This window comes from Glycine soja, chromosome 12, assembly GCF_004193775.1.
Source record: "Glycine soja cultivar W05 chromosome 12, ASM419377v2, whole genome shotgun sequence".
Taxonomy (NCBI): Eukaryota; Viridiplantae; Streptophyta; class Magnoliopsida; order Fabales; family Fabaceae; genus Glycine; species Glycine soja.
The window spans coordinates 40514639-40532371 of NC_041013.1; the positions used below are offsets into that span (position 1 = coordinate 40514639).

The 17733-nt window shown below is 30.0% G+C and overlaps 2 protein-coding genes across 2 annotated transcripts; both read right to left on the reverse strand.

The window, feature by feature from the left end:
• Window positions 1-1033: 1033 nt before the first annotated feature.
• LOC114379624 (uncharacterized GPI-anchored protein At4g28100-like) lies at window positions 1034-2658 on the reverse strand. The gene is made up of 2 exons (XM_028338310.1): window positions 1786-2658; window positions 1034-1543 (listed from the first exon to the last, which is right to left on the reverse strand). Exons 1-2 carry the CDS (start codon window positions 2392-2394, stop codon window positions 1235-1237), a joined length of 918 nt encoding a protein of 305 aa, XP_028194111.1. The 5' UTR covers window positions 2395-2658; the 3' UTR covers window positions 1034-1234.
• Window positions 2659-10333: 7675 nt separating this feature from the next.
• LOC114379649 (transcription factor MYB41-like) lies at window positions 10334-11915 on the reverse strand. The gene is made up of 3 exons (XM_028338335.1): window positions 11636-11915; window positions 11391-11520; window positions 10334-11299 (listed from the first exon to the last, which is right to left on the reverse strand). Exons 1-3 carry the CDS (start codon window positions 11766-11768, stop codon window positions 10576-10578), a joined length of 987 nt encoding a protein of 328 aa, XP_028194136.1. The 5' UTR covers window positions 11769-11915; the 3' UTR covers window positions 10334-10575.
• Between the last annotated feature and the right edge of the window lie 5818 nt (window positions 11916-17733).

Below are 17733 nucleotides of genomic sequence, written 5' to 3' on the forward strand. Positions count from 1 at the left end.
ACAACATTGTTGTAAAAATACATCATCCAATTCAGGTCGTGTTTTGTACAAATTAGTGTGCAATGCTACAACCTTCAAATCAATAATCAGTCTGGTAAAAATTAAATTGAATTCAATGGATAAGTTTTAACCTTCTGTCTGTTAGTGTTAGGTCTTACAACAACCATTTTTACCATGTGCAAATGAATGGATTTAATGAAAATATTATACGTGATTTGAAAGAATCCATTTAAATTTAAGGAAGTGATGTTTGTTACCAATAATTAAATTTAAACAACCTTTTGTCAATTTATTCACATGTTCATAAATAAATAAATTCTCATTTAATAAGAACTTACTCAGTATTTAATCAAACCTTGTATCCAAACACTACATTGAAGACAAAATATTCGAGGGGGGGGGGGGGGGGCACTTAGATCAAGTTAGTCATTACGGCCCAATGCCAACCATGCGTAGTTGCATACGGTTAAAATTCCAAAAAATTCTAAAATCTATATTGAGCTCTGTTATTAAATGTGATAAGTGAATGAAAGAAAAGAATAAGATTATATGCAAATAAATAGGAGAAAGATTAATATGTAATTGGATTGAATAACATTGTGGATGAAAAAACATAACTGAGAAGAAAGCTTCACAATCTTACACAGTTATATGTCTTCATCATACATTCCTTTTTTTTCTTCTTGATATTCTTTTATTATCTCACTTTCTTTTCAATCGTACCATCCTACTTTTTATTATTCTAAAACAAATGTAAGAAAAAAAGATTATACTTAAAAAAAAAAAGAATAACGAGCACAACAAAACTATAAGAGCGCAAAAAGGACAATTGAAAAATCGCATTACAGTCCTGGTCACATTGGCATAAATAATTATAATCTTATATTCCCTTTATTTTATCTTCATATTATTTTAATAAGTCACTTTCTTTTTAAACACATCATACTACTTTTTATTTCTAACTTAAATATATAAAAAATATAATGAATAATGCAATAAAAAATAAAATAAAAAGCGGAAAAAGAGACTTACAAAAGAACAAAGATGTACAAAAAAATTAATAGGTGAATCAATAGAGTCCAAAATTTACAGTGAGAAAAGACAGAGACTAGGTTGCATGTTTTTGTCTAATAGCTTCACGTGACACCCCCGAATACACATTAGAAACAAACCGGGCATGCACGCATCAAAGAAACGTCCCTCGCAAATCGCAATCAACAAGTGGACCCTTCAATCACATGCAGAATAAAATGAGAACGATCACGAGCACAATCCAAAACAACCTCAACGGCGACGATGAACCCTTGCTCGTTTCATATCGCAGCGAATCAACGGCCAAGGGCATGTTCTCCTGGTCCGGACTACACGTCGATTCGTGTGGATGCGCACTGTACATCACAGCCCGCAACACCGCCGAAACAGTGGGTATGTACGCCGTTTTGTTCCGCCCTAGAAGCCACGTCAGCGCCATCAGTTGGCAGTCCCGGTTAAACATCTTCTTCGCCCTCTCACTCTCACTCTCCTTCTTGTTATTCCCTTTTATCTGCATAAAAAAGAACCAAACTTATGAAAAAAAGAAACATTGGCTACACTTAATGCTATGGCCGTACATTGGAGAAGCACATGGCAGTGTCATTTTCGCAGGTCAACCCCAAATTAATTAGGACGACATTGGAATTCAAGTAAAGAAACTATTCAACGCTGCGTTATGAAGATAAGGCCCACATCGTCGAAAGGTGGTGTGGTTTTAATGTTTATAAAGGGAGGAGATGAGAAACGTGTAACCTTTTGTAGGGCGATGAGGCATTGGGTGCAGCCAGCGTAGGAAGCGTTGCGGCAATTCTTTTCCAAGTTGCGAACGATGGCGGTGGGGGTGGCGTTGTGGGTGCCGCCGGAGGACGCGTTGCGAAGCGCGGTGGTGACGTTGAAAGCGTTGGGGCAGGTCAGGGAGGTTATGTGGTGGAGCCTGATGCCACAGAAGCAGAGAATGGCGTCACAGGTGGCGTTGGGCTGTGGGATTCGGATGCTGCGGTTGCGGAGCGAGTCTTGGAGAGAGTTGACGCATTTTTGGGAGTCGTCGGCGGGCATCATGGGGAGGTCGCCGGAGGGGGGAGGCGACGATGCAGCGGAGACTTCGAGGGCGGTGCGGGCGTGGGCGGCGAAGAGCCAGGCGGCGAGGACGGGGCAGCAGCGGCTGCGGTCAAGGGTGGGGCCGCCACCGCAGGCGGCGTTGACACCGCCGAAGAGCTCGTTGGAGAGGTCGAGGCGGCAGATTTGGGACTGGGTTTGGGTCGGGTATGCGGGGACGGTGTTGGAGTCCAGAGTTTGTGGAACAGTGTGTGATATGGACGCGAGGAAAACGAGGTACGCTATAAAGGAAGTGAATGCTTGCATTTTGGCTTTTAAGTTGAACTGTGGGCACTGGTTGGTGATTGGAAGTCGAGTGTGGTGGTTTGTTTTGGTGTCGGAGAAAGTGGCAACGTTGTTCTGGGAAGTGGAAAGAAAGGGTTTGCGCGAGGAAAAAGAAGGCACTGGATAAGAAAGGATTAACGTTGTTTGGACTATAATTTTTTTATATAAAAGAAAAGAAATGAAAGATAATTCTGAGATAAAATAATTGAGGTGACAAAAAAAAATGTACTGGAATATCAAGGTTTCGTAAAATTCTTATTGTAAGGATAAAATAGAGTGGTTCCTGTGCCTTTTAAAATGGTTTACGCATTTTGAAAGCCTAAAACTTATTTTTATTTTTTGACAGCAATTAAAACTTAATTTTGTACTAGTATATTTTTAACATTGTTCATATTAAGGATTAAAGTTATATAAAATTATATTATGGTTGATAAAATGGAATATTCGCCCTAACTCGATTCTTCAAGTCTGAAAAATGAATTGGACTAACTCTGACTAAAATATTTTATGAGATGTATTTCTGTGGCCCGTGGAACAGGTCAAATTGGCTTGTTTTAGTTGTCTAAATTTATATATATATATTAAAATTAATAATTAAAATAATTACGAGTCAAAATAAACCTAATTGAATTCAAGTCTATAATTTTTTTTTACTCGACTTGGCGTTTAACCCATCGATCAGGGCTATATTGACACAGTTTATTTGATGTCACATTATTTTGGCCCTACTATGCCTGATGAGTTGGGTTCGACCCATTTTACTAGCATTAATTTCTTTGCCAAAATTAATCAAGAGAATAATTGAACATTTTAATCCCCTAAAAATCAAATATATTATTAAGTTAGTTCCAAAACTAATATTTATTAAAATAAATTAGGCGGTTCCTTTGGTGCATGTTTTGATTAGGGGGTATTGAAACCCCCTCTAACGTGGACCAATTGTAATGCACCATGCATGATCATGCCATGGTATAATCAGTAACTTTGACTCAGAGTTTTTTTGTATTTTTAAAAGATTATGGGGTCACTTTATAATTTAAAAAACATTATTTTATTATATTTTAACAATACATTTTGAATCTATCTTTAATTTCTTATTTCATTCTAAAATCCCTAATTGACCATGGTTTCTCTATTCTTCCTTCTTCATCACTACTTTGGCTCTCCACCTTGTTCAAAATCAAGCACCACATCCTCCTTCCTTCATTGCTCCAAAACACAACCCATCTTGGTTCCCCTCACAGTTGTTAAAGCACAATTGCTGAACAAAAATAATATGATTGCCTATACACAGATTCAAGCTATGGTTCCGTCGGGTCAAGCCACTGTTAATTGAGATAAGTAAAAATTAGAGAGATTTATACTAATGAATTATAAAAATTATAAGTAAAAATAACATTATACTTTAATAAAAAAACATTTTAAATTTATGGATTTTTTTCTCTTTTACCTCACAATAATCCAAACAGTCACCTCGGTGCCAATACAACAACGTGACCGGTGAGGAAGGCACGAGGAGGGAAAGTGACTATTCCCTTTTCCCCCTTTAATCACTACCAATAGAAACAACAAAAGCACAAACACAGAACACTCCCTCCGAAATTCGTCTCCGACATTACGCTCTTCCTCATTGTCCACGTTGGAAACGCCGACCTCGTACGACGTTGGGCCTTCAATTTTCAAATCGCGATTTCAATATTTCTTTTGATTTTCTTTTTTGATGCATCCGCCACTATCGCATGAGTTCCTACGCGAGGCAGTTGCCGCTGCCATCACTCCTTTTTACATTTAGATTTGTTTTTTTTGTATTCAAACCAATTTACCAAAATCTTAAGCACCAAGCATAAATTACTAATTTTTTTGTCAACCATAGAAACAACCAAGTCATTACAAAAGAAAAAATAGATATAAATATAATAAAATAGTATATTGCAAAATTATAAAGTGATCGCAAATCCCTTGAATAAATACACTAAACCCCAGTCAAAACTGCTGGTTATGACCTGAATGATTGCACAATTGACACATAATGATTGGTCCACGTCAGAGGGAGGGGTTTCAATACCCCTAATCTGAACGGGCACCAAAGGAATCGCGAAAAAAATTATGAATTGTATTTCATTGGTTATTTAAATTCAAGAGTTAATTGACATTACATGACAATCACATTTTTTTTTTATTTGGCATCCACGTGACATGCTGATGTGTTTAAAAGGTCATATTGCCTTTCATGTGTAAGTTAAATTAATTTCAAATTTAATTTCTATTTTTTATTTGGATTAACTTGAAAGTGAAGGGTTTATATCCGGTTAAATGGTTATTTTGATCTTTATCTTATTTATGTTACTCAAAATAATATTTTATCTTTTTAAAAAAAAATTATTTTATTCCTTTATCTTTTTTTAAAAGATTCAAGATAATTTTTTATTTTTTCAAAAAATTTACTTTGATACCTTATCTTATTTAAAATGATATTTCAATTATTTTAATATATTTATTTTTTGTTATTTGAATAACACTTGGATGAAATTTCATTATGAATATATTTCAATAATTGAAGGATCATTTTAAAAATAAGATGAAGTATCAAAGTGAATCTTTTAAAAAGTAAAGGATCATATTAAATTTCTTAAATAAAATAAAAGATCAAAATTAATTTTTTAAAAGATAAAATATAAAACTTAAAAAAATAAGATAAAAGATCAACACCATCATTTATCCTTTATATTAACTTTAATATTTCCATGGAAATAATTAATTCATCAACTTCATTGGCTCATGGCCCACTTTTCCTTTTCCACTTTCGTTGTTGTGGCTCGAACTTCCCTCAAGCCTTACAATTGTTTAGTGCTTGTAGACAATTTTGAATTGTAAGGAAGTTGGGTTAATTATGGGCTTTATTTTTTAGCCTTGACGTAATTTATTTGAAATTTTAACTTAATTTGTTAGTCTATTTAAAAGCATATTTTATATTAAATTTTTTTATATAAATATAACTTCTCTTTAAATGGACTAGTAAACTCATAATCTCCTTGAAACTAATTAACATTAAAGTGAAGTTAGCCTCTCATTCAAATTATTGATCCTATAATAGTAAAACATTATTCTTGTCAAACCAATTAAAAAAGATGATTTGTTGTTGAAGGCACCATGTGTGTAGAACGTTTTCTTATTGAGGAAATATCCTTTGTACTATGTTTTTTTTTTTTTCAAATCAGGCACGTTATATAATAATATTGTCTATTAGCCTTTTTTAAAAAAAAAGGACGCTGATTAATATTAATGAAGTGCCTGACGATGATGTTTTCTTATTTTACTTAGTTGTATTAAAAAAAAGTGCTTATCGTCAACACATGTTAATCCAAGTAACAATGAGGCTCCTTTCAATAATAATAACGAGTTTGGTTTTCTTTCCATATAAAATTTTTCATGTATAAAAATGTTTTTTTTTATTTAATAATTTCACGATCCATTAACACAATTCTTGTCCTCAAGCGTTTTTTTTTTCTTGTTTAAAATTCCTCAGCGCTTCTAATTTCTTACTGAGAACAGAGTGAAGTCAATGACTCAATGTTTTTGTTGAAAAATGAAAACCTTATCTGTCATTGCATGTTACACATCTTATCAAGAAAGTGCCAATAGAACAACTCACATTATTGCAATGGATTATATATTAGCTTTTAATAAAAATCATAACTAGTATTAATAGTTTTTGTATAATATGGAGAAAAAACAAAGAGAGTAAAGCAATTTGTACTCGAAGTAAACGCTGCCATTCAATTACGCCCAAACAAAATTGCATAAATGTAAACAAGCAAGGGTCAACAACAACTTGTCTGCTTTTGAAAGATGATGTGGCTAACGTGGTGAAGCTTTCTTTCACACCTTGCAGAAGAAAATCTTCTCGAATATAGTTTTTATGGTTCTCTAGCTAATTCGTTGTAGTAGAATTTGTGATTATAAAGCAAAGAGAAGAGGCGTGATCATGGCTCAGGAGTAAGGACAAAGGTGCACTTTTGTGCTCTTAATTGCGTGAACGCATGAGCTTTCAAAATTCAAACAGCTCAAGTCTTTTGCGTGGGCGGTAGAAGGACCAGAAAGATAAGAAAGACAGAAGAACAATATATGAATACTTTCTCAAACCAACAAGGAAAAACACATGAAATTTAATTTATTCATTAAAGAATAGAAATAAAAAGATTCTAAATCATATTAAGTCTTGTTATGTTGTTAACCACAAGAACAGAGAAAATAGAATCCCAAGAGACAGAAAGAGAGAAATCATAGAGAGAGAGTGTGGGTTCTCATTTATTAGTTAAGAGTTGTCAGTATCAATACATAATTACAGTATTTATGAATAACCATTGAGAAGCTTTTGGCGGTAAAATTAGTTGCGTCACTGTCTTCTATTTATGTTGGATTCCTCACCATTGAAGTTATATCACATGTTGACTTTGTGTTGTATGTTGACTTCATATTCTATGTCAGTTGTGTGTTGATTTTGTATTGTTATTAGTTGTATGAATTTCATCTTGATATCAACATTGAAATTCTTATAATAGTTGTTCCTAAGTTGGTGTACTTTGAAAAAATAATGCCAACTTTGAGTGGAAAGTAAATATCTTCCTCTTCTTCATAACAAGTCTAAACCATATATTGAATTATAATACCATCTCTAATTTAAGCCTTAACTAGCTAGCTATATCTACCACAATGATAAATGTTAGCATGCCTTGGTTATGGTAGGTTTAAAACTCCAAGTTCTTATGGAGAGTAAAAAAAATGTTCATAAAGGAAAGAGAAGACTACTATTTTGAACGGGTCGGATACCGACAGAATTGGATCGAAGCTTGGGCTTTATTCCAAATTGCAATTCAAAATCCAAAATAAAGTGATGCAATTCTACCGTATTGGGTGCGTCATGAATCATAAGGTACCGCAAAACATAGTGGCCCAATTTTGTTTCAAGTCAAAAAAAGGCACTTTACATCAAGACATCAGACATGTCAAAAAACGGTGCAGACTATGTTCTGTATTCAAATGCCACGCTGCCAGCTGGTCTTGTAGAGTCCAATAATTTTATGGATTTAATTTAGTTTCTATACACTCTTTGAGGCCAAAAATATTTACATTATTAATTAATAAGAAATTATAGTAGTAAGATTTTTAAAGTAAAAATCAATGAGTTTATCATATATATTATTGACTTGAAATTATTAAATATTTGTATAAAACTTTTTCATACGGATAATGCATAGGATATTTACTCTAATTTTATTATTTAAACATCAAATAATTGGCAAAGTATAACATTATAAATAACTATTTTATTGCTTATTTATTTTTCAACTTTCCATGTAAAGACATTTTAAAATAGGTTGATCCAAATTAAAAGGGATAAGTGTCCTATTTTAATTGCATAAAAGCATTTCTGAAAAGTCATTGTTCCTTGAGAAAAATGCGCTTGGAAATTCACCAATCTGCATGCACTTTAAAGTCACTATCTCATTGCAACTGAGGGATATGTGGTTCCATTTTTGCTTCTTTTTCTTATTGTCAAAATAAAAGTTTGCTTTAGGACTTGGGGAGAACGCACACACAAAAGGATAAGTCAAGGTACAGATTAACTCCCTCATAGTGTCATGTATGACGTGTCCTTTCTTTTCTAGAAAAATTAATCCACAAAGGAAGGGATAACTGATCGATTTTGCTTCAAAGCGATAATAATAGTTTCATGCATGACACGATTTTTGCCTCCGCTTTTGTGGAAGATGCTTTCCGTGTTTGAAATGTCTCCAACAGCGCAATTTCAGAGAAAATTAAATACTTGTAATTGTAAAGCTTTTAATTTCAACTCTGTAACGATGAAGTTTCTGTTGTGCGTAAGGAACAAATCCACCTCTATGTCTCATCAAAATATGAAAGTAATAACTCAATTTGTATGAGAAATAAAAGATACCGTATAGTACAATGTAATATGGGTTGTAAATACGGAGTTATGGACACAAATGTGCCGTAACAAATTTTATGCGGCGTAGAGGTTCGTTTCCCACTTAATGAGGAAACAAATTTTATGTGGTTCTCTTTCACAGAAGAGACCACGTAAGGACAAAGACACACTTTTTTGATCGCTGAATAACGTCAAAAAGATCGACATTCAAATTATACGATTTCCACAGTGTTTTGGCATGGTAAATGGTGATAAACGTGGCTATAGCGGCTCCATTGTTCAAAGTTCAAAGTTCAAAGTTCAAACACTTTGTGGAAGAGAGGATACAATGCGATAAGCCGAAAGATGATCAATAGCGGTCCCCAGAATAGATTGATTAGAACACGATGGAATTCATGTATGCTTTAATTAGTTTGTCCAATTATATTTACCATGTTTTTCGAAGAAGCCATGCAATAAATGGCACAAAAGGGTTTTGCACGAACCCATTACCAATACATGTGCTTTTTTTTTTTTACATATTAAAGTTTTGGAACACGGAAAATAGTTTTATAGTTGTGACTTAGAAGAATATTTGTTTGAATGTTTATTATGTTCAATATTATGTTTTTTTTATCTAATAATCCTTATTTTTATTTTTTATTTTCAACAAGTGCCTTTATGACATTTATTAGCAATATCCTTTTTGATTTATAAGAGGCCAAATAGATATTTATTTTGGGGAAGTTCTTTAAATAATTGTCTTTAGAGTAGATAAGTAGTAAGTGAAGGTATATTTATTATTGATCTAACCTATTGAAATTTAAAAATAAAACTAAAAAAACTCTTTTCAAAAAGTTAAAACATCAACGTTAACGGCCTTGTTTTTCTGTTAACGAAACATCAAAATTATATATATATATATATATATATATATATATATATATATATATATATATATATGGTTTTTATCAAAAAATCATAATTTTTTAGAATATTAGTTTTGTTAATTGAAAAAATTGAACTTATTATATTATATTTCCCATCTTCTCTTCTTCCTTAACCATAAAAAAACCCACCTTATATCTCGTATATATACAAGCTTTTAGTTAATTGGTAATGGCTCAAAGACTGTTAGCCCTCTTCCTTAAATTTTCTAACAAGTGCTTTCAGCTTTTATATAACTCAGCTCTTTTAAAAGGAAAAATGAAAATTTCTAATCTTTGTACTTGCATTTAACTCTTTTGAATAAAATGAATAAAGTATAATTAAAATAACTTTAAAATTCTCAATGGATTCTCAAGTCATTTTTCTAGCCTATATTTTCTTAAACAAACATTATTATTTATTAAAAATAAAATAAGTTATGTATTACAAATAAATAACCTTAAAGGATATATTTCCGATTGAATTATGATTTCATAGTACAAATTAAATATTCTAAGACAGTACTTTATTTTTATCGTTGGAACTGGATTTGTAGTACAAAATTTTCTTACAAATTCAACGAGTAACTTTCCCCTCTCTCTTCCTCCTTTTAGATAAGAAGCCATGTTAAAATAATTATAAAATCATGTTAATCCTTCATCTAATTTAAAATATAAATTAAGTTCAATCTTGACAAGTACACATTCTTAATATATTCCAGAAAAAGTCAAGTTTCACATTCTCTGATACTATGGCGGCATATACTGTTCATGATGTTTGGTAAATTATCCAAACTCTTTTTCAGCAGTTAATAGCCCGCTACTACTTAACTTTTTAAGTTCATTCTCTTGTAAGAAAAAGTAATCAACCTGTTAAGCGCATTAAATTAATTACAATTGAATTTCCTGATTAATTTTATTTGATTAAAGCTGTATCAAATGTTTTGTTTTCAGTTCATTACTACCTTCATGACCCAAGGAATTTTGTAGTTCCTAAGACGGTATATTTTGTTATCTAATTAACGTTTAGAGAGTGTAATCAACGAAACTCCACCACACAAAAATGTAACTGCAGAAATCATTCAAAAGAAAGACACTGATAAAAATTACAAAGACTTGGTGTCATATATCATATTAGAAATATTGACAGCTGCAAAGCAAAAATGAACAAAGATTTAAAAAAACCAACCCGAGTACAAAATTCTGCATGCCCCACATATTTAAATAACAAGAATAATATAATATATAAATTCAAACTAATTAAACAGCAGTGTGCAAATTAAACGCAATATTCACACAGACACATATTTACAAGAAATCGCTAATGTCAAGACTCTCTGGAATTTCTAACTTGAATACATCGCTGCAATAGGTGTCCCTCTCTTCCTCCGCGCAACTATTCACATACGTGGACGATGAATTCAATGAGGTAGGAGTTGACAAAGGTGTAACTGATTCATGGCCTATGTTTTGGTTTATACTGTTTAAGTAATGTTCCAATTCGGGGTCCAGAAGCAAATCAACTTGGTTAATTTGTTGAGCATTCAGCTGGTAATTATTCTCCCCAAGATAAGAAGGAATTGATGAATTCTCTGGGGAAATTGATGATAAGCCATTGTTCACGTTGTTGTTGCTTAGAGTTGGTGTCTGAAACTGATTTGGAGCAGCAACTTGGTTCTGTACTTGACCATTCCCAGCATTATTATTGAATTGTTGTTGCACTTGTGAAACTAAGTTTGATGCGTTCTCATGATTCTTCAAAGATAAAAGTGTGGCAGTGGCAGCGAGCTTAAAAAATTCTGGGTTCATCAACGCTTGGGCACCCAATAGGCCTTGCAGATTCAGAAACGATGGGTTAACGGTTCCTATTGCTGACCTTAGAATCGAGGACATGTCAAGAAGATCAAGGCGTGGAGCGTGTGTAACTGGGTCAATTCCCATTCGAAGCAACCTCTTCCTAATGTTTGTGTTCCAATAGTTCTTTATTTCGTTGTCGGTTCTCCCCGGTAACTTAGCTGCTATAGCCGACCACCTAAATATGAACACATAAATTAAACACATAAGAACAACAACATTCTTAAAAAAAATAAAATTGAGAAGATTAAGGAAAATCCAAGACGTACTTGTTTCCCAAGACACTGTGAAGCTGAATGATGGCCTCTTCTTCTTCAAATGAGAACTTCCCTCTCTTGATATCGGGTCTAAGGTAATTAGTCCATCTAAGGCGACAACTCTTGCCACATCTTTGTAGACCTATGATTAATCAACAAATAGTTCAATATATGTTAATATTCAATAATTAGATAACACAAAAAAAACTTTTAATAAAAATTAGAATTAGAATAATCAAAATGGTATAGCTAGGTACCAGCATTCTTGGGGAGGGTTCGCCAATTTCCTGGTCCATAAGTCTGAATGTAGTTGGTGAGCAGGAGATCCTCCTCAGGAGTCCATGGACCCTTTTTGAGGTCATTCTTGTCACAACAGGGTGCTCTTCCCATTTTGGAATTGAAGAAGATGAATAGCAAAAAGTATATAATAGGGTGAATATAATGATTTCTAAAAGGGCAGCCGCAAAGTGCACTCAAACACGACAGAGAAGAAAGAAAGAAAGAAGGTTGCGCTGAAACTGAAACTCAGGGAAAGTAAACGTTTGTTGGGTCTAATGAAAAGCAAGGACGTTCCCTGACTTTATAGCAAAAGAAAGTGGGGATCTTCGTTTGAAGTCAAAAGGATTTGGTGCCGTCCTTCTGCTATGTATTTATCAACAGATGTATACACATGATTGCACTGTAAGTATAATTATACGCATTTAATACGTACGCAATACATGCATACAACATACATTTCTTAAAAATCAGGACAAATATATGATATCATGTTATTATATAAATAAAGTGAGGTAAATGTATGGTAAAAAAGAGACAGATAAAATGAAGAAATTCTATTAAATTTTAAGGAGCAGTAGTATAATTTCCTTTGAAAAATATACATGCAATACACATTTATCTGATAAAGTTTCAAGAGAATGATATTATTTTCATTACCATTTTTGTGAGAATAATGTATACTATCTATTGTAATTATTTTCACTTCCCAATTGTTATGTTATAAATTCGATTTTCCGATCTCTGTTGTGGTCATTTCTTTTAATCTATTTTTTTCATTAAATTACATGATTATTTTGCATAAATTATTTTATATTTCTATTACTGCTATTACAAAAGTTTAGATCTCTCAATTGTAAATTCAATGCTAAATTTTAAAATTTGAAGCATCATATCAAATTAACAAATATAAAGATTATATGTATATATATAAACATAAGCAAGTGGAATGTTAGGTAATGTAGTTACACTCAAAGACAAAAATTTATCATTTGTAGTTTTTTTTTTTTTTTTTTACAAATCTCAAAAGCAAGATCTTACTTAAGAAATTCAAACTCATCTTCACTTATACCAACATAGTATTAATAATTAAAAACACATTTATTAGCATTTTTATAAATATTTTTCACTTCTATGTAAATATAAAAGAAACAGAAAATTTGCTATTCCTATATTGATCTAAACATAACTAATAACTAAAACAACTTGTGTGTTATTGGAGTTATAAAATTTTGTTTAAATTTAGGGTGCGTGATATATTACTATTTTTGTTTCTCAATTTTCACTCTTTTATGTTTTTTTTTTTAAATATTTCTTAAAATGACTTTATTTGGTAGTTATTTTCAACCATTATAATAATTTTTTAATACAAAATCACTTAAGAATTAATATACATTTTTTATAGACAAAATGATTTTTATTATAATATAAAATAACTGGTATCATAAGATATGATAAACACCTACTGGGATCAACTTAGTGGGGAAGAGTTTGGATAATATAAGTGAGATTATAGGATCTAAATTAATTCATTGTAACTTTTGTACAAACAAAAAAAAGATATGGTCTCACTATCAATAATACTTAATATATGTTTTTACAAATAATTACAAAATTGCACAATTTAGAAGATATTTTTTAAATCAATTTCACACGTTTCTTTATTTATGTATTAATAATTTATTTAATTTGAGATAATCTAAAGTACTGAAATATAAAAAATATTGGTTTTAATTCCTTCACTTTTTATGTCAATAGGAGTACTTTTTTAATAGAATTATATTATTTTAATAATTTTTTGTTACCTTGTTTTAAGAGTGAAATATCTATTGATTTTTTTTATAATTATTTTTTTGTTAGAAAAACAGACTGTTCACTTTTACTAATAAATTTTTTCTTCCTAGATATATTTTTTTTAATCCACGGTTCTTGAATTTGATATCTTGTTATTTAAGACTTTCGAACTTAGTTTTACTTGAACTATGTAATGCTGGTATCTAATTTTTTAAATACAAAATATTGGAATAATTTTGAAGACAAGAATCTAATTTTCTTTTTTAATGAAATAAATTAATCTAGAAACTGCTTATATGGTTTAATTTAGAATGATGAAATATAAAATCAAGTTTTGATCATTGGTTACTTTTTATGAAAAATTGTAGTTTACTTAAGTATAAATTCTTTGCCAAGCTAAAATAGTTATCAAAACTTAAAAAGAAAATGAACAAATTGAGTAACATGGTGTTTGATTTTCTAAAGTCTAACTGCATCAATTGGTTTAAAACGAAATATATATATATATATATATATATATATATATATATATATATATATATATATATATATATAAAATGTATTTGACATAGAGAATTATAAGTTTTTGTGCTCACTTACATTTTAATTCTTATTTGGAGTTTCATATAATTGCTTTTGAGCAGTCATGAATAAATTTAGGTTAAATTATTGATTTATTTTGCATTGAAGACAAATATGGCTCTTATTACCGGTGAATGTGAACTTTCAAACAGAACTTTAACATGGAGAATCACACGAGCATATTCAAAGAACACATGCACCTATGTCAGAGGTTTCCAAGGGGAAAGAAAACGATGAATCAGCTGGAATTGCAGTCACAGCCACGGCCACGTCTACTCCCGTTAGTCTTATATTAGGCATTAGCCACATATTCACACAATTAAACAAATTAAATGTATCCGTAGGGACTAATTTATTAATAGATAGGAGTTGAGGAACTAAAATTTTCATTATTTGTTTTTTGGAATTAATCCTCAACTTTCCGGAGGTTTTTCATTACTGTTTTATTTGTGTTGGAACATCATCATAACCATTAACTTAAGAAAAGTTGAGCATTTTAATTAATTATTGGATGATAATTAATCTGAAAAACAGTTTTGCAATTATATTATACGAAAATGAATTTATAAAATTATACTTTTTTAATATCTTGAATGATTTATAATATATATTGCAATTTTTAAAATTACAAAAATTACGTTTAAGTGATCAAAGGACTATGAACAAATATATTTAAGGTTTTGTGTTATGGTTTGAGTATTTTGGATGAAAAATAATTGTTGAGAGGAAATTTTTTACAAAAGGTAACTAACTAAATTTTTAACAAAAATTAGTTAAAATAATAACTATTTCGTCATAATAATATGATTAAAAATTTATTATATATTAAGAGACTAATTCAGACTGGATGCTCTTAGTCCACACAGCGTACAAAGAAATTCTCAAAATTTTTAATTAAGAATTAATACACGAAGAAATGGAATTTCCGGTATTTGTTTAGTTGAATGTATACTCAGTGGCAGATCCAGATACATATATAGCTAATTGCCCCACAATAAATTTTTTTATATTCAAAATATATTTAATAATTATAATTTTTCCCCACAAAAAATTAGTGTTGTTCCATATAGGACCATTTTTTTTAAAAAATAATTAATATAAAAATTTATCATTCAACATTTTTAAAATATTTGAAAATATGTAGGAGGAAATTATAATATATAAAAGCTTAAGTATTTATCATTTATTTTTGTCATAACATTACATAGTTTGAAAAAACTTATAATATTTTTTTCTATTAAAATATTTGAATTATTTTTTCTCCCAATAAAAATATTCAGTATCAACCACTGCGTATATATACATGCATACATATTTAAGTAGATTGGGGCACTGACAGCCATATATGAATCATAACACGTAACATTAGGTTGAAGAAAAATGATTAGTTTACACGCCACATTTTTTTAATGTCACTTTTACCTAATTAAGTTTAAAACATAGAGTAGCTTCTCTTCAATAACTAAGGCATGCCTCCATTGTTTATAGAAGGAGAGGTCTATAGAAAACACATGGGGGGGAGGGGGCTTTTTCTTTTTCATTGTAAAACTGTGTTGGGATCAGGGTGAGAAAATGAACATTGAATTTGAGTTTGACCTTATTAGCTTTAGGTGTATTATGGGGAATGATTGGACGGTAAGTTTGTTCAGTTTCCTTATCAACATTTGGAGAAATTTTATTCTACTCTTACGTCGTATTACTTTACTTGGCTGTCTCCCTTCGTTTCCGGGCTTGACTAGGGATGTTCCTTATTTGATTTGGTTTAATTTTTTATAAAAAAGAAATTATCTGAATCAAATTTAAAAAATACATAGGGTTTGATTTTTATTTAAAATAAAATTTCAACCAAACTAAATAAATATTTTTTGATTTAGTTCAATTAGATTTTTGTGATTTTTACTAAATATTATTTCTTTAAAATTTAAAATAAAATTCAATATTATTTCTTTAAATTAAATTATATTACAAAAAATTGTTAATAATAATCTACGAAACTTATTCATATATTAAACCTTCTGCAATAAAAATTCATTAAATTTTCATCAATTTTAAATCAAATATATCTTAAAAAAATAATTTGAAAAAAAGTGATATATATTGTATAAATTCATATTTGTAATATTATAAAATATTATGAAAGTAAAGTAATATATACATAAAATATATTAATATTAAAGTAATATAAGTGTTATTATAAGTATTGCAATTTGATTTAGTTTTAAAAAAATACAAACCACAAACCAAATCAAATCTATCCCTCTAAGAGAAAAAAATATTTAAACAAATTAAAAAAAATGGTTTTGTTTGATTTGATTTTCTGTTTTTTGAGTGATTTTTTATTTTTATTTTAGATGAGTTTAAATTTGAGTATTCTTAGTCGTGACTGTGAATTTTGGATAAGAATATTTTAAAATAAGTTTATGTTTAAAGTAAGTAATGAATGTATTTTTAATTAACTTTATTTAAAAAGTCAAATAATCTATTGGTCATTTATTTTATTTTTTAGTTCAATTTGATATTTTATTTTTAAAAAAATTTAATTTAATTCTTTATCTTATTTCTTTAGTCTTTTATCTTTTAAAAACTTTATTTTAATCATTTATCTTTTTTTTTTCTTTAGTTTAAATTTTTTATCTGTTTAAAATTGATGTTATTAATAATTTAAGAATGAATTTTTTTTTGTTAAGAATGAAGTGGAAGGAAAGGAAAGAAAATTAAACAAAAAGTTAATTTTTATTTTTAAATGATTAATGACGTAAAGTTTAAATAAACTAAAGGACCAAATTAAAAAAAAAGATAAAAAATGAAACTGAAAAAATAAAATGAAAGATCAAATAAAATTTTAAAAAATATAAACGACTAAACTAAAAAAAAAGATTAAAAAAATAAATTAAACTTTCTAAACTATAAAATATCAAACTAAAAAAATAACTAAATAGGTTATTTAACCTATTTAAGACTATGTTGTCTAATAATGACCACAACCAACGTCTCACTGCTCGAGAATCTTCCGCCTACCTACTAAGACTAATGTACGTACAAATTAAAGTACAAGATCATGAACACAATTGGTTAATATATCTAAATCCCGAAATCGACCTCAGAAGCATTTATACCACATCTAGTTACGTAAGAAATACTGAAATACTAAGTTTAATTTTACAAGCCTCACATAAATAACTTTCTAATTTTATACTACATTTCATCTTCTCCTGTGAATACTGATTAGAGAGCATCAAAATCTATTCCACCTAAGCTTGACTCAAAGATCATCAGAGATTCCAACTTCCACTTCAAATATTTCCTGTCTTGGGATGGTGCTGAATTAAGTGTCTGTTTGGTTTAAGAATTTTTCGCATTCCAATAAATGTTGAATATAATTTTATTGAGAGAAAACTTTGACACTTAATGTACTAAACACCAATACAAACACAGCCTAATTTATCAAAATCCGAACGAAAATATACTTTACTTAATGTATACACTATACACCTTAATATATAATTTTAAAGAATTACTTTTTTATTTTTTAATTGAAATTACGTAGTCTAAGTTTGACTTTTTGGTTACTTCTGTCCTATGTCAAACTTAAACACTTTGATGAATTGATGCACGCATTGCAAGGGATTTATTTTTACAGGTGCAACACCAATTAAAATGTGCGAGCTAGTAATTACTCTGTCCGACGTATATTATTGTCTAC

Bases quoted from the DNA above. Each gene is read 5' to 3' on its own strand.
- LOC114379624 (XM_028338310.1), bottom strand. From the start codon at position 2,394: ATGCAAGCATTCACTTCCTTTATAGCGTACCTCGTTTTCCTCGCGTCC. The intron at 1,544-1,785 runs GTTACACGTTTC...TTTTTTATGCAG, and splicing joins GCCTCATCGCCCTACAAAAG to ATAAAAGGGAATAACAAGAA.
- LOC114379649 (XM_028338335.1), bottom strand. From the start codon at position 11,768: ATGGGAAGAGCACCCTGTTGTGACAAGAATGACCTCAAAAAGGGTCCA. The intron at 11,521-11,635 runs GTACCTAGCTAT...GATTAATCATAG, and splicing joins AACCCTCCCCAAGAATGCTG to GTCTACAAAGATGTGGCAAG. The intron at 11,300-11,390 runs GTACGTCTTGGA...GTTCATATTTAG, and splicing joins CACAGTGTCTTGGGAAACAA to GTGGTCGGCTATAGCAGCTA.